The 17998-nt window shown below is 34.5% G+C and overlaps 3 protein-coding genes across 3 annotated transcripts; 2 read left to right on the top strand and 1 right to left on the bottom strand.

The window, feature by feature from the left end:
* The first annotated feature begins 1006 nt into the window (after positions 1 to 1006).
* On the top strand, positions 1007 to 10472 carry LOC128865364 (aspartate aminotransferase, mitochondrial-like). Its single transcript, XM_054105648.1, has 5 exons — positions 1007 to 1196; positions 7685 to 7841; positions 7907 to 8050; positions 9225 to 9431; positions 9515 to 10472. The coding sequence occupies exons 1-5, from the start codon at positions 1114 to 1116 to the stop codon at positions 10208 to 10210; spliced, it is 1287 nt and encodes a 428-aa protein (XP_053961623.1). The 5' UTR covers positions 1007 to 1113; the 3' UTR covers positions 10211 to 10472.
* Positions 10473 to 10609: 137 nt separating this feature from the next.
* Positions 10610 to 16484, bottom strand: LOC128865363 (uncharacterized protein KIAA2013 homolog). The gene is made up of 7 exons (XM_054105647.1): positions 16101 to 16484; positions 15744 to 16035; positions 15502 to 15678; positions 14719 to 15355; positions 14054 to 14343; positions 13847 to 13971; positions 10610 to 13757 (listed from the first exon to the last, which is right to left on the bottom strand). Exons 1-7 carry the CDS (start codon positions 16285 to 16287, stop codon positions 13570 to 13572), a joined length of 1896 nt encoding a protein of 631 aa, XP_053961622.1. The 5' UTR covers positions 16288 to 16484; the 3' UTR covers positions 10610 to 13569.
* On the top strand, positions 11254 to 12825 carry LOC128865365 (aspartate aminotransferase, mitochondrial-like). The gene is made up of 5 exons (XM_054105649.1): positions 11254 to 11334; positions 11395 to 11551; positions 11612 to 11755; positions 11859 to 12065; positions 12122 to 12825. The coding sequence occupies exons 1-5, from the start codon at positions 11270 to 11272 to the stop codon at positions 12818 to 12820; spliced, it is 1272 nt and encodes a 423-aa protein (XP_053961624.1). The 5' UTR covers positions 11254 to 11269; the 3' UTR covers positions 12821 to 12825.
* Positions 16485 to 17998: the final 1514 nt, after the last annotated feature.

The following is a 17998-nucleotide window of genomic DNA, read 5'->3' as shown; positions in this document are numbered from 1 at the left end:
AGCAACACATCTCTTCAAATACTGCAGACTCGAAGTTTCTCTTTTAGTCTGAATGTAGCTCAATAGGTACTCCAATCTGAGTCACTCGGTTCTGCACAAAAATCTCAGCAAAAACTTGGCTTCCTGGTTTAACCCATAACAATGACTACATATTTGTTGTCGGAGTCACTAGTTGCAAACGAACCCGCAACATCCATGGTCACTTGCTTAAATGGTGCACCCGTGTTGTATTGATGTTTTCCGTGACTTCTGACATTTGGACCTTTCGCTGCCTGCCTTACATTGCGCGCAACTTCGAATTCATTCGGTAATTGATTAATTGCATTTTACCCAGTAAAACCACTGCTAAATCTTTTTCAGTGTTTTAAAAAAACCATATGTTTTTCACTTGACTCCTTTACCACGGATGTAATACTAGATTTAGGAACTACTATTAGATTCCTTTAGTTGTGTCCGTCTTCGTTTTCCAATACGCGGCCCTTCGTTTTCGTCCGTTAGATTAATTTAAAAGTCGATAATCTTCAATATTTACTTGAATATTTACAACCAAGTACTTGTTTGCTTTGTTTTTTTATTATATCAACTCAGGACGTCAGCGAGTTGTCGAAATCGCGCGAAATAAAGTAGCGATTTTCGGAAAACGCCACCTTTAATTTCTATACACCGTGTGGCAAACAATTTTTTGTTCGTTTTTTTTTTTTTTTTAGTTGTCTTATTATTTTTGTTTCCTTTTTAGTTGTGTTTATTTTGTGCTACTACAAGTTTTGTACGAAATTAACCCTTGATTCGCGACCACGGTCATACCGCTATTTAAATTAATTCGATCTTCAAAAAATGCACGAACATATCATTGAGACATATAATAACATACTATTATTTGGGAATACCATTCGGCAACCCATTTACCTCCACGGGTGCCACAGCTGATTGCAGAATAAATTTGGAGCTAGCTATTGTCGTGGTTATACATTTGCTGCTTTGGGGAATTTTTGCAGTATTGAAATTTGTACCGTTGCCTACGTGTGTATTTTCAGGTGGTCGACTTAATATTCTAAGCATTTAGAAAATTCGAAATTTTGTTTATCATTAAATACTATCAAATAAAGTGCTTAAATGGCGAATATTAGCGGAAAAACACTATTGTCAGCGAATCGTGCTTTTGGAGCAGCATTAAACACGAATGCCGTACGCACTCAGTAAGCAATCGAGCTGTCAATTAAATTAGATAATTTAAAATGTATTAAAAAAGCACTATTTTGCAGTAACAATAGTAATAAAATAAATAGAATTTTCATATATGTTTATACTAATATATGTGCATGCATAAACATCTGGGCACGTGATTATTACTTCTTTTTTGAATAGCCCCACCATATTTCCAGGCAGCCGGTATGAACTACTACGGTAAAACCAGATGTCATTACACAAGGTCATCCATTTATGTAGCTTATTTACTTAATATAAGTATTTTCATGTTGAAATATGTGCATATAAGTGTGGACATATGTATCTGTAAGCCGTAGAATAATAAAAAGGAAATATCTGTAGGTTAACCTCATTTTATGTTGCCAAGCTTCGGTATATGTAGTAAAATAGGTTTACGTGGAAGATTTGATTAAAGGTAATTTTTAATTAAAACCCTTTTCATTATACGATATTCGCTTTCAAAATTCTTTGGTTCTATTTTTGAAAAATAGTATTCGTTGCTATTGCTGAGAATGTTCTTATTTACTTTATGTGCGGAATCGGTAAATTTACGTGTATCATACATATGTACATACACACGTGCATATTTGCATATTACTATTTAGTTATTACATTCCATACATATGAATACTTATAAGTGTTCTTGTATAAATAAGTGAAAATTAGGTGGGGGTATTAAGTTTGCTTATGTGACGCGCGTTTGAAGTGATTTAAATGCACGAGGGTTGCTATTTATATTTCTGGCTTGAATGGTAGATGAAAATGGTTTTAATATTTTTTAAGATATTCCCCATGATCATCGATACATTTTTCAATTCGTTTGAATCAATTTTCGAAGTACCTTATCCAGTCAGGTTTCCTGGGCCGTTTTAAAATTTTGTGGAATCCAACGCAAGGATATCTAAACCTAAGAGTGTGTGAAATGATGATCCTGCTAAACCATTTTACTCACAGCATCAGCGATGCATTTTTGTCTTGTTAATCCACATCGAAAATTGTGAAAAATAATCACACGAAAATGTTCGCGGTTTAATTTCTTTTTTTTTTGCCGAGTTGAATTTTTAAAGTGACTGTAATCAACACTAATATGGCGTTCCCACAACAGTCGGTTCTACGTTAACGCAACGACCCGGTTTTATATCCGGTCAAGGACTGCCACAACTACAACAACACTAATATGGCTCATACATTAAATCGTTCTGTGCGTGTTTATAGTAAAATATGTCAAACTTTGCAATGGAACCGTCAAATAACGCCTGACAATACTAGAAGTGTCCAAAATCAGAAATATAAATACCAACCCTCGGTTTATGTCATGAAACTAATGCATTAGGTAATAAATTAAGCCTCTGCGGGAAACCACTTGAAAATACTTGTTAATTGTTTTATTAAGTGCGATTGCAGTATATACATACGTTCTTACAGCACACACCACTACCATTGTTTGAGCCTCATAGAAACCCAATATTTGTTTTTGGTGCAAGTTTAACTGTGACGAATTTTAAACTAAATTTCGAGACTACACGTTTGATTTAATTTAGTTGGGAATCAGGGTTAAACATAAGCATCCTTAATGATGTACCTGAATCACAATTTTGCCTCACTGCTTCACTTGTATTCCTTAAATTATACACAGCAGACAATACTTTTGCGGCTTTTACTTTAGTCTTATTTTGTTAATTCTGACTACAACAATGCTAATTCGATTTTTACTAATACTAAAATGACAAAGTAAAACTACAGTAATAGGACATTATGAAATTGCTTTTGTCTGAAATAGTTTATTCTCAAAGCTATTGTATAATTTTTGTTGTTGTGGTATTGCCGGCTGTTTCGGTAAATAACAAAAACAAAAAAAAAATATGTTCAAGCAATCGGAAACTAGTTTCGAAGATCAGCTTTGCATAGTTTTGGTTTTGGTGCGGTAACCCTAGGTTAATAGTCAAATAAACCAAAATATTTTGTTTTGTTTTTATATTATTTTATGTGACTCGCAAACGACTTTTGACTTGTTTTCGACAGCTGCACTGCTGGTCAAACTTCGGTGGTTTCATTACCGTTACCGTCTTTGTGAATGGTGAAGTTAAAAGAGACGAAGAGCTCCAAGCACTACTATCATTTATGAAGAAGTATATACGTTATATGCCGCTCTGTGACTGCTAAGTTATGCGTACTTGCCAAAATCTTTGAATTTTTTCGTGAACGGAAATCCTTAACCAAAGATTGATTAAGGGTTAGGCAATTTGCCGCAATAGGCAGTTTCGAAATTTTCACCCCCTGCCAAAATTAGTGGAAAATACTAAACTTAAACTAAACCAATAAAACTTCCTTTTTTCAATTACAAATTTTCCAGAGATGCTTCAGAAGGACGCATATGATAGCTATATGCAATTTTTAAAAAAGATAACACATGAGCCGATAATTCGTTCTTACTTATGTAAATATTGTACATATACAATATATATATAAATATACAGTTTTATGAGGCCTCCGAACGGGCACTGGCATAGGGTATTATTAGGAGATTTTTATAGAAGAAATGTCCCCGGAGACGACGAGTCACGACCGCAATTTTTTTTAATCGTTTGAAGTGCCATGCCTTCAGTGGTTGTCGAACCCGATCCAACCGAATGTCAGTCATGCACAAAACCCCCTTCAGTTATAGTGACCGATACAACTTGTTTGACCTGATAATTATTGAAAGTGATCAAAAGTATCGGTTTTGGCGTTCGCGTACACAACAAACTTCCAAAGAGGCAACTTGAGAGCGCGAAGTGACAGTTGAGAATTTTCAAGCAACAAAACAGCTAGTTAAAGATAGGTGCAATTTAAACAAGCAAACAAAGCAACAAACTGATTTTAGAATACATAGTATAAACAAGGGGAAAAATTGAGTATAATGTAACATGCTTTGAAAAAAAGGTTGTAAGGGGGGGATAGAGAGGTGTATCGTCGTCTTAAAATTGAAAACCGCACCCTCCGGAGGCTTTCAGTTTTTAAGTAATTTATTGTTAAAGTTATGTAATTTAGGGTGTAAAGTTGGTGTTGCCAGACACCTGAAATAAGAACGAAATTCGCATGCAGAGACGTTCAGTGGAAGGTTGATTGCAAATCTGCAGTATTTTTTGCTTTAGTTTAAATTGAGAAACATTTTTGAAAATATAAACCTACAAAAAAAGCGTCACAGAAAGAAATTTGGAATAAAAACAGTGCAATTGTTTGGATTATGTTATACACGTATTTAATCCATAAACAGTACTTTTGTATAGAACTCTTTTCCACGTTACAACCATTGAACCCAAAATTAAAACGTCATATGTACATATGTGTGCAGTAAGGAGGCATAATAACCCCTCTCCCCATCATCAACACTGAACTGAAATACTTCATTTTTGTTCATATTTCTATTTTCATTTGCAGACATCCGACAACACTATATTGTTGTCAATTCCAATGAATTGATATTCTGTTATTAAAATGATGATATGGGTAAATGCATTTGCATTTAATTTTCGTTGAAATATTTCGAATATTTCATTGTACTTTGCCTAAAATTGCCCATGTTACATCATATCAAATTTTTATATTTGTGAGAAAATTGTGTGTTACTTTCCCGCAAGGTGCTGCTGCATATTTATCACTGGGTATCTATTTGAACAGACTAAATACAAACACAACATTCAAGCTTAAGATATTATTTATGTGTATTTTCGGGAAATACTGCTGCTGTGTGCTCGTGTCATTTCCTTTACAGATGGTTCTGCACTAGGGGTTGGCTACTACTACCGCGAAAGTTTAGCTTAGTCTAAGTGCATGGATTTAATTTAAAAATTATTACACATAAATGTAGTCAATATATCAGCCTTTTGATTTTTAGTACTTTTTATAAATTACCAATAATAATTAACAGGAATATTTAATGTTAAAAATGCTTAGTTTTTGCATAAGTTTGGCGAAATGCCCCATTACACAAGCTTATTTTACTTAAATACAAACACCGAAAAGGAACAATATTCTGTAGTACTCAGTTTGATAAATTATATTGCAGCGAAAGATATAAGGCTGTAATCTAGCTGGTGCTAATGGTCGTTGTTATAATAATTGTTATATTTTTATTGTGCTTGTGATTTCTTAGATTTGTAAATCTGAAGATTTAATGGTTTATATTTATTCAAATATTTATCTCAACTCTTTTAGAAGTGATTTGTTGGAACCTACTAAGACCTCGACCGTTATGTATGAAAAGGGCGGTTTGGGTGCATTGAATTTTCAGTTTTGATAGCATCTCACTCTGAAGAGTGTGGCCGCTACCGGCGTCAGTTCGTAATTGGTAAAATAGTATTAGCATTGAACCAGAAATTTGATTTACTAGTTTAGGTTTTTCTTCCAGGGTATGTCCACAATATTTATATACGTGCTTGTAGTTTAAAGGCAGCTCTTTAAAACTGATAGAGAACTGAGATAAGATACATACCATATATTATTTTTAAATTACGCGAGTGCACTTCGATTTTCCATAAGCTGTAAGAGTTGCTCAAGTAATATAATCCAGAAAAAAATGTTTTCTACTTAGATAAGCACGATAAAGCAAAAAAATTCAGTTAAATCATGCCCAGGAGTATGATAAAATGTTTTTCTATGTATTTTAAGTATTGCACTTCAAAATGTTTGTACATTTGCATTTTATGCATACGTATTTAGAGGTATGATAAGAGATAACACATTCATTCTTCTTGGGAGTGATTTTCAAATCCTTCACATGTTCGTCGAATTTAACCAGCTAAGAAAGTTGGGTTGGTACATTCATCAAGTACTTGAGCAAAGGGGGAAAAATGAAAAAATATAACAATTGACATACATATAAGAAATGTATTTGAAAAGAAGCAACAACTTTAATGCTTTGTTAAATATAGAAAAATATTTTTCGTCAGCATCTTTTCGTTTCATTTCTTACGTGCGTAGCCTAGTGTACATACACATGTTTGTATAGTACATATGTATGCTTGAACTTGAGTACATTCAAAGTTATGTATTTCTTATTTCTATTTTTAAATAGCTCAGCGTATTCGACAACGTCATTGGTCCAGCTAACGGAACTGATAACCAATTCGTTATACTCGTGGCAATGAATAATTTGTATTTTCACGTTGTTTAATTTGAGTTATTGAATGGACTGATAAATTTTATAATCCAATAGAATTTTATTGTTAATCATCGTAATTAAGAAACATTTAAATCAAGTATGACATAGGCTCTATACATACATACTATATGTACATGTTTTGTATTTATCGGCACAAACTTGTATAGATTTACGTCAATTTACAATTTCTTAATGACTATTTTAAAAATCTACCCCAACTTATAGATATATATTTTTTATATTAATTTTCTTGCAATAAACATTTGTATACAACACATTCATACATATACATAATTGGTATGTCGATGATACATATGTATTTAAATGCACACTGACTATTGGCCTAGTGTGACAGTCTCATCATTTGTTTCTAAATAATAATTTACGATGCGCAAATATTAAGCGGTAAACACATATCGGGTGTTTTTTTAGTTGCGTGAGAACTATCGATACGATAATTATGGTTTGACAGCTGAGGCAAACTTTGTTGACATTTCTGTTCAGTAACAACGTTTCCAAATTGTGGAAATTTACTTTGAAGAAAATAATAATAAGAAAGACGCTGAAATTTCGAGTAGTTGTCGTTCTCAATTTGTTGGTATTTGTCCTTAAATTACGTGGAAAATTTTACATAAGAATCTTGGCTTACGTGCCTATAAAATACAGCTCGTACAAGAATCGAAGTCAAATGACCATCGTTTACGTCACATTTTTGCTGAATCGTCTCATTTAGATTTATTGAAAAAAGTTGTCAAAAAGTGGACTGATTGAATGGTCTGCGGCAGACATTGCCGGATATCATATTAAAAAAGTAAATACCATGAAATTATCCATTTCATAATTGTGGACGAAACAAGTTTCAACCAAAATACGTCAGCAACCAAGCCTCTATCGAAATGGTGTGTTTTCTGAGGTAAATTTGTACCGATAGAAAGGTCAAAGTGGGCGTTCTCACGATAGTCGCTTCTACGTAAACGGGTTCAGCAGTATTTCTCAAAAATGTATCGGCAATACTTACGGTATAATAATAATAGTAATAATAGCAACAGCCAAGGAGGATCTGTGGGTATTTGGAAGCGGTATAAACCTGTGTCATCCTCCATACATGTACACAACTTTGAAGAGCTTGGCTATTTCTCTGCCCACTTTTAAAACAATTACTAGTGTACGTGAGCGTTCTTTGATCTAGCTTTATATATTCAAACTCTCTACTGTTCACAGAATTTGCATTAAATTAAATTATCTTAAGTTACATCGTAGAATTATTTAATGAAAATTATCTTATACTAAAATATAATATATAATAATTTAATTTATATTTTCTCTCGCTTATAGATCATGGTTTGCTGGGGTGCAAATGGGTCCACCTGACGCTATTTTGGGCGTTACCGAGGCGTTCAAACGTGATACAAACCCGAAAAAAATCAATCTAGGTGTTGGCGCTTATCGTGATGATAATGGCAAACCCTGGGTATTACCTAGCGTGCGCACGGTGGGTTTGCATGATTTATTTTAAATTATTTTGATAAATTTCAATATAAAAAAATTATTTACAAGGCTGAAGAACGCGTTGTTGCCAAGCAATTGGACAAGGAGTACGCAACCATCATCGGTATTCCGGATTTCTATAATAAAGCTATTGAATTGGCGTTGGGCAAGGACTCGGAACGTTTGAGAGAAAAGCACAATGCTACAACGCAGGTAAACAAAAAATTAGAAAAGGATTTTGAACATTACAACTGGAGTGAAATAAACAAATTGTTATCATTCAGGATATTTGAATTTTACAACAATTATTTGAAGAAAATACACGTTTTCGTTGATGTTTGCAAATTTACGAAATCGTGGTTAAAGAAAAATCTATATGTATGTTTCTATATTGTCGGTGATACTGCAATACGTTTCATGTAATTTTTTAACTTATCTGCAAAAACGATCAGGTGCGCCATTAACCTGTTCTAGGTCATTAGCGCCAAAGGGCTAGCCCTGTCTAGTGCACCGTACCTTACCTTAGGTCATTAGCAAAGCACAAAGTGCCTGTTATAGGTCTTTAGCAAATCACAAGGTAGTCTATGATTGGTTCATAAAGGATGACAAGCATGTTCTGATTTGGACATCTAATACCGGGCTCCAGTATCGCGAATCCGATGTCCCGGACTCAGTTCTTCGTGATCCGTACATAATTAACGTTTCTTTCAGTATTTTTCATTTTTTGATGTACTTACTATACATACAAAATATAATAGTGACGTTCAAAACATAAGTTTTATTTTTTCGCTTAACGCAAAGTGAACCAAGTCCAGACAAAAACTAAAACGTTCAAAGGAGATAAAAATTTCAAAAATGCAGTGTAGATTTTTCACTTAGTTATGGCATGCAAAAACTGATTACACTCTTTACATAAGTAATAATCCCAGAATTACTACTTTAAAACGAATACTGTAGTTCAGAAAACGTATTCAAACAATTCTTATAACCTGACATAGAGGCTGCATTTCTTTATACACTACAAATGTTTGGAAGCAACTTTGCTGTTTATTTATACACTAGAACGCTCCGGATAATATTTATCAGCAATTCCAACTACATTCTTTTCATTCTTCTTGTGATTTGGAATCAATTGAACATGCTGATCAACTGTGTCTAGAGGAACGTATTTGTAGTCAAATAATAAATTTCCATTCTTTTATATTTGTTTGTTCACTGTATTTCGAATAAATTGAAATTTATTTGCTTTAAATAAATACAGCCCGAAGGTATTGCAGTAAAGGTGAAAATATGCTCCTCAAAAAAGATATGATGATACATACATATATCTGTAGGTTTTTCAAACTTTCATCTATTTCCAAAATTGACTTTTCAATATATTTTGTAGTCGATCAGTGGTACAGGGGCTTTGCGTATTGGTGCTGCCTTTCTGAGCAAATTTTGGCAAGGTAATCGCGAGGTGTATGTACCCACACCCACCTGGGGCAACCACGTACCTATTTTCGAGCACTCCGGTCTTCCGATTAAGAAATACCGTTATTACGATCCCAAAACATGTGGCTTGGATGTAAAAGGCTGCTTCGACGATATTAGCGTAAGTGAATACACACCCATTCATTGAAGTATAATGTATTCATTTATACATTTTTATCCACCTATACGCATCTATATTTGCAGAAAATCCCAGAAAAGTCCATAGTATTACTACATGCGTGCGCCCATAATCCCACAGGCGTCGATCTGTCGCTAGAGCAGTGGAAGGAACTGTCTCAATTGATAAAGAAGAAGAATTTATTCCCCTTCTTTGACATGGCCTACCAAGGTTTCGCCTCTGGCGATGTTGATCGCGATGCTCAAGCTGTGCGTATTTTCGAAAAAGATGGTCATTTGTACTGTCTGGCGCAGAGCTTTGCCAAAAATATGGGTTTGTACGGCGAACGTGCCGGTGCTTACTCAGTCATCGCTGCCAGCAAAGAGGAAGCCGACCGTGTTACATCACAAATTAAGATTCTCATTCGTGCTCTCTACTCAAATCCACCAATAAATGGCGCACGTTTGGCGGCCGAAATACTCAACGATCAAGGGTTGAGAGCCATTTGGCTGAAGGATGTGAAAACGATGGCTGATCGTATTATTAATATTCGTGCGCAATTAAAGGGCAATCTGGTGAAATTAGGCTCATCGCGCTCATGGGATCACATTACCAATCAAATTGGTATGTTCTGCTATTCTGGTATGACAGCAGAAAATGTCGAGCGATTGTCGAAGGAGTTCAGCATTTATTTGACCAAAGATGGCCGCATCTCGATGGCGGGAGTGACTAGCAAGAATGTTGACTATTTGGCGCATGCAATGCACGAAGTTACCAAGTAAACGTGCAAGTATTGGGAAATTGAAAAAAAAAAAATTACTTATAATGCACATTTAAGCAAGCGGCCAGGTTGCCGCTAAAGTTGATCGCATTGGCACAATTTTATTAAGTAATAAAAATGCAAGTCTTATATAATAGTTTAGAAAACAATCATTTAGTGTACCTATGCGTTTATATTTGCTTAAACGAGCAATAGAATGTAATCTAAAAGTAAAGCATTTAAAAGTCGATTTAAATAAAGAAAACCACAACATGCACAAATTTTTTACAAGTGTTTTTAGTGATTAGAAGTTATTAAAAAAAATAATAATATTTAAGTTTTACAACATTGGCCATACCATAAAACGGTAATTTTGAAATATTTTAGACATTGATGCATATAAAACCAAATACATACCTTAAAACATGGTCTTCAAACATTTAGTAAAGTTGTGTATTATTTTGTGTTGCCTGTTATTTGATGCCTTTTAAAAAGCAATTTACGGACATTTGTAGGATAGAGCCTTATATTTAATTGAGCGTTGAGTCTCTCGCCCCAACGAGGAAAGCGTAAAAATGTTCTTGCATATAACTTGACAGAATTAAAAGATAAATTTGCAAACGCACAACCAGTCTACGCTATTAAAACGTTTCGAATTTATGTTTGATCAAGAAGTGTCACTTCAGCAAAATTTCTCAAAACTTTTCACTGCAACAATATACAAATAAGCCCTGTTTTGTTCTAAGGACTTAAGCCATAAGTTGAAGAAAGTTAAGCTTGTGGTTGAAAGAAAATTTGACCTCAAACAATTCATTTGCAACACTCGCAAGCGTTAGGAATTTTGGTATTCATCTATTTGAAGTACTGGGAATTTTAGTTTTGTTAAAAAGTGTTGAATTTCGAATAATAAAAGCATTCAGTCACTATTCATTTCAATCATTCAGAATAAAAAGTAGTTTATAAGAAAAATTTGGTTTGACATATGTACATAAGTCTTGGAAACAAAAATATTTAAGCACAAAAAATTTTGGCAAAATAAAGAGAGTACCGCGAAATGTTACAGTTTAAGAAAGGTGCTGGGATGCTCAAAACCTCCAACTTAGTTTTTCTTTATCCAAGAATATCCCTTGATTACCCACGCCATAAGTAAAGCAAAAAGAATGTATGTTTAAGTTTTTGAGGAATTACACAATTACATATTTTCAGATCTTGGTTCGCAGATGTCAAGATGGCACCACCAGATGCCATCCTCGGCCTTACAGAGGCATTTTTAAGTGATAAAAATCCCAAGAAGGTAAACTTAGGTGTAGGTGCTTATCGCGATGACGGTAATAAACCATGGGTATTGCCCAGTGTTAGAGAGGTTTGTGGAATTTCTGTTATTTTCTATTGTTTAAATTGATTACATACCCCATTCGTTAAGGCTGAAAAGCGTATAGCTTCTAAAAATATGAACCATGAATATGCGCCTATCAATGGGTTGGCAGAGTTCTACAACAAGTCAGTAGAGCTGGCACTTGGGAAAGATTCGGAAATATTGAAAGACAAGCGCAACTCAACATCACAGGTAGGTACTTCGATAAGGTGTCTACAAACTATGCACATGATTCAACTGAATTACAGCCTTAGTATTTGTTCGTACTTATTAAAATTTTTAAATATCCCCGTAGTGCTTGAGTGGCACTGGTTCATTACGCATAGGTGCCGCATTTTTAGGCCTCTTTTGGAAAGGTGAACGCCTAGTACATTTGCCCAATCCCACGTGGCCTAACCATAGACCCATTTTCATGCACTCTGGACTCAAGGTAGCCACCTATAATTACTATGACCCGAAAACGCTAGGGCTCAATGAGCAGGGCCTCTATGAATCGTTGTGTGTAAGTGACTTTTTGAAGCTTGCATTTTAATTGCTAAATTCAATGCTTATATTTAGAAAAGTCCCGAAAAATCTATCGTTCTGCTACATGCTTGTGCCCACAACCCTACTGGCGTGGATCCGAAAAAGGAGCAATGGCTTGAAATATCACGTATAATGAAATCGCGCAACCTGTATCCCTTTTTCGATATGGCTTATCTTGGTTTTGCCAGTGGTGATATTGATAAGGATGCGGAAGCAGTGCGTATTTTCGCCTCAGAAGGACATGAATTTTGCTTGGCTCAAAGTTTTGCCAAAAACATGGGACTCTATGGCGAAAGAGTCGGCACTCTTACTATCGTTTGCTCCACTAAGGACGAGGCAGAGCGTGTGACATCTAATGTGAAAACCATCATACGACCCATGTATTCTAGTCCACCTGTTTATGGTGCACGTATTGCAACGGAGATTTTCGGTGATAACGAGCTCTATTGCATGTGGTTGGAAGACTTGCAGACAATGGCTAATCGTACAATAAATATGCGCAATCAATTGATGGAAAAATTAGTGGCACTCGGATCTAAGCGCTCGTGGGAGCATATTACCAATCAGATTGGTATGTTTTGCTATACAGGACTAAATCCGGAGCAGGTGGAACGCTTAACTAAGGAATTCAGTATCTACCTGACAAAGGATGGACGTATTGCAGTAGTTGGATTGTCTACGAAGAATGTCACATATGTGGCAGAGTCTATTCACGCCGTTACGAAAGGCTAATACTATTCCACAATTCGTTCATAGTTTTATTGGTTTATTGCAAAATGAATTTTAATCAATTTCCGTTCATTTCAATTGACAATGCTGACTCTTGAATTAGCCATTTGTACATGTAAATATTATTATTTATTTATTAAATATTGTTGTGATTTTTATAATACATAAATTTTGTTAATAAAAGAAGTTATACTAACTAAACTTTTGCGATAAATCATTTAATTTACAAATTTATTATGCCTATAAATGACGTGATTCGACCTTATCTCATTGAATCATTAAAACTTTTCATGTCTACATCCATTATTAATTTTATTGTCTTGCTCGCTCAACAAACACAGAATTTGAATGCCGACTAAGAACTTATTACATCATTTTGCGTATATGAATACTGTTCTAATATTATTTGCCCAAACATATACATTTCCTAACGTTTCCTTACGAACATACCATGCACCTTAAAACTAGTATACTAAAATATCTAGGTAGCACGATTATAATATATTTATTTCATTAGTATAAGTTCAGACACATAATTTCTAAGGTTTCAAATTTCATCCGCATGCTTTTTATCAAAACAAAATATACAATACATAAAAATATACATAGATATGTATTTGCATAAGAGTAATGCAAAGCGCAGCGAGCAATTCATAATTAAAACATTGATCTAGCTATCATCATAAGCTCAAATAATCTTAAATTTAACTACAATCGTAAATATACACACAACATACTTGTATTTTTCATAGTCATGGTTTATTGTATCGATATCTCAACTTTTCCGATGGCTCGCAATATTCCTTAATAATTAATTTACACAGGAACGCATGAAATACTATAATTATTGCACACACTGATACCCAGAAGAGTGTAGGCAAACCACCTAATTGATGGCCATGCCTATGAAGCGCGATTAAGTGCTGTTCGTGCGCAGGAGCTGATAATATAAAACAGTAAAGTGAAAAAAGGTTTGGAAGTTATTAAAAATCGGAACGGCAAGTGCAGTTTCGTGTTGGCAAAACATACCTTCAACTACTTCTCTAACATGTATAGCCTTATGAAGCTCTTCCATGTGTTGTTTATCCTCTGTAATATATAAAATTGCTGTCAGAGGCTCGGTTAATTTGACCGGGAACTGGCGACGGCTTTGACTGAAAGACCATAAATTTCAAATTTCATTATTTAGATAGATTTTTTACAGAAATCTGATTATAAACTTCGTCAATAACTCACGTTAGTAAAACTGGTTCATCCAAGCACCCGCCATCACAAGCGTAATAACTACGATCTGAGCGATCAAGCGCCACATTAATAACCGCTTTATTATCTTCGGTAACTGTGATGGATACATTAAGATGTGTTTTATTGCCATAGTTCAGGCGACGAAAGAGAAAGTCCCGATGGAGATACTTGGGATGCATGTTACACTCCAAATGTTGATTGCTGAAACGAAAACTGCCAAAGCTTAAAACCATAGCTTGTATTACTCCTGAAGCGCCAGCACGAATGAGATTGTGACAACCCTGAAACAACACAGTTTATCAGTTGAAATTGCAACAGCTTGTTATAAAACACAGGCCGACACATATTTTGAATCAAGAACCAGACTATACTTTCCCAAAGGAACTACAATGTTAGATTCATATAAAGTGACCCAACTATAATTAAGTAAGCCCTGTAAATTCAACTAAGGATATCTTAAAAACATATTAAAGAGTGGTAAAAGTGTTTACTTTGAGATACTATTACAATTTTTAGAAAAAGAATGTTCCGGTGATATTACGAAACTTCGAATATAGCCAAAAATCCTGCATGTGCACAATCGAAATATTTCGTAATATTTCGAATTCAGTTCTTAGTTCTGAAGCTCTATCAAATATTGCCAGAGAGCACATTACCTGCTTTTCTAAAGTAACCATCCATGATGATACTAAATTGTTGAGTTTTTCCAAAGTGTCAGCGGTCAACCAAAGATTCTCTGCTTGCAAGGTATAGTACGAATCATAACAACCTTCGGCATATGTTAATGCCTTAGCAATTTCCTGTTTGCTAGGCGATTTTAATGAAGCAAACTCTTCATATTCATAACTGCGTGTTTGGGATAAAACTGCATACATGGAAGCATTAATGCGATCACCATTTAAACTGTTCTCTGCTTTAGATGTACTAATACTGAAACCGGTAGCCCACAAATCAGACCAAACGTTAACGTGCTCTTGGCGAAATGTATGTGCATTTGGTTGTGCATCAGGTTTGTTTTGTAATTTCTGCAAAACTTTTGTCATAGCTTGTACAGCTTTATTTTCTACATCTTGTTGGGTTTCCTCTAACTTGTCAAGCGTTATAGGTTGTGAATAATGTACTGAGATTGGAAATATTATGGTGATAGCGCCACGTTTCTTCAGCTGAACGATGCGACTCATTTGTGGTTTGACAACACTCACTGCAATGACGCGAGTGGGATCGTCCGCTTTTACTAAAATACTTCCCGTGGTAACATCAAAATCTTTCAGTACAGACGATTGAGTTGACGAACTGTCGAAAGAGGTGTAAAAGGTAAGCATTGAGTGACGAACGAACATATTGACAAATATAATGTATGTATGTAATTTAATAGTTTGCAAGAAAATAATTAATACTTAATGACGAATGAAATGACGAATATATTTTCAATTACATACCCTAATTTAATTGTATGTGAGGTTGGTGACTGAAAGTAACTACGGGGGAAAATCAGTTCCACCTCCTCTATGCTGTTTCGGGTATTGGTTATTTTAATTTCCTGCATTAAGATGCTCGGGTGTGTACGGTGTGCGTAGTAATTATAGGCGACAAAATAATTTGAGAAGCATTGAAATCTAAACGAAATGAAAGAGTAGGTATACAAATATATTTTATCCACTATAAAATGTTCAACGTTTACCTGTGCACTGTACCAGACAAGTACTCAACTACCGTTGCTTCTCGTCCAGCTTCGTTTCTTTGTGCTACCGAGACAACTGGATGGAATTGCATTGGCAATTGCATTGATCGGCCCGATTTTATATTCAAGGAGGAATCATGTGCGACCTCCATACCAATATATCCATTACCAATATAAGGTATAAAATTACGTTCTCCGGATATAGGTGGCACGTGACGTATATTGGAATCGAACTCATAGTTTTGCAGGAAAAATGGAGTTAAACGGTCGTCCATGCACTGCATATGTGGATCTAGTGAGTGTAATAAAGTAGGGAACGTATATTCAAGCTAGGTTTTGATAAACCTCACAACTCACCCTTTATCTCTGGTGTACGCATGAACAGATAGCGAAAAACCGGTGGCAAAATATAGAAAAACACACATACTCCCAGTAGAAGCAGAAATATCCGGCGATAAGACAAGATGCTACCATCAGCAATACGTTTAAGTTTTCTCTTCAGCTCACCCAAGTCGAATTTGTTAGATTTGTCTGCTCGAAACATTTCTCATTTGTACCAACTACCAGTGTACAGCTCACGAATTTTTTGTCAGTGATCGGATATGTTGGACAAATGATTTGGTATATTTGTTTTGAAAACAGACGCAATGATTTACTTTTGTTTTACACTATACTACCGGTGCTCAAATCTGTGTTGTCTATGTTCCATTATACAAAAAAATGCTCATGACAAAAGGCAAAAGTGACAACATATCATTATCAGTAGAGTTTTTTATTAACCCTTACCTCGAACCACAAGTTTTGTGATAAAATTTAAGAGAATATTTTTATTTACTAATTTTTTATACGCCGTGTGGCCTAACCCACAATTTTTGTTTTTTTTTTATTTAACTACTTAAAATAGTTTCAAAGGTAATACGTTACTAAAATAAAGATCTATTCCATAAATTATGTTACAAAGGTACATAGCGTTACAAATATTATTTTTGCATTTATTTACTAATAATGCAAAGCCGGCCTAACCAAGTTTTGCTATTTTTGCATTCTGGCAATATTTTTATTTCGCAGCTGTCATTGAAGCGTCAATCTATTGTATAAATCCAAGAATGATATAAAGACGAATGCGCCCATCAGAGAGTGCGTGACGTCACGTTTTTCCAAGTTGTGCAGTATTGCCAACTATTTGTTCTTCGCAATAAATTTAGTGCTTTTTTATACCGAAAATGCGAAAATTTTGAAGTTTCGTGTTTGTTTCTTTTTTTTAATTTAAAGCTACCGAAACTTTAAGTTAAAAAAACAGTACTATTATAAATACAAAAGAAGGTTAAAAAAGGCCACTCTGAGAAGATTTTAGTGCTAATGAAACTTCGTTGGTTCTTATAAAATTTGATATTTTGAAAGTGTAAATTTAATTTTTTGCTTCTTTTAAGGTTATGCAAGAATATTAAATGTCCCTCTCTTAACTCTTCTTAAGATTGAAAACCTTTTTACACATTTTAAAAGGCGTTTGAATTTACTGAATGCGGATTAAAACCAAAGATGTGTATTCGTTTCATCCAGCCATCAATCCATAGTGGGACATAGGGCATCAAGAAGTGTATTCATTGTAAAAAAAGCCACAAAATACCAGAAAATACTAAAGAAACCATACTGACATTTTAACAAACAGAGTGCCTTATTTTGTTACATAACATGAAATATAGCAAAAAAGTCGTTCTCCTAACACAAGAGTTTCTCTTGACAAAAAACTTATAAATTATATTGTACATAACCATAACACATTTATTTAAAAAAAACCCACATTTTAACAAATTTCTCATGCATACAAAGTTTTTTAAGTAATTCAATAAAAATTTGGTGTTTTATTTTCTTTAAATGGGCATTTTAGTGCGTTTTTATATCCAAGGTAGGCAACACTGCAGTAGCGGGAGAGAGATTTGACTGCCGAAAGCAGAAGAACACCAACAACACCTGCAATCATAGATGACCCTGCAATCGCGGGCAATGCCACCAGATGTTAAAAAAGTAAAGCTAAATCAAACTGAGTGAATTATTTAACTAATTATTAAAAAATGTATATTTTACAAAATTATAAACATTACATTTTAATTAGAACAGGCTAGAAAAATGTCACGAAGAAAGAACTAAAACTCCGAGACTAAATAACAAAAAAAATGCTAAATCAAGTTACGAAAATGGTAATCTGGCGATACTGGAGCTAAAATCACGTAACTCGTTGTCAATTTCGCTGAGAG

Source organism: Anastrepha ludens, chromosome 5 (assembly GCF_028408465.1).
Source record: "Anastrepha ludens isolate Willacy chromosome 5, idAnaLude1.1, whole genome shotgun sequence".
NCBI classification, from domain to species: domain Eukaryota; kingdom Metazoa; phylum Arthropoda; class Insecta; order Diptera; family Tephritidae; genus Anastrepha; species Anastrepha ludens.
Note: the sequence above shows the minus strand (reverse complement) of the source record. Positions and strands in the feature narration are given on the sequence as shown.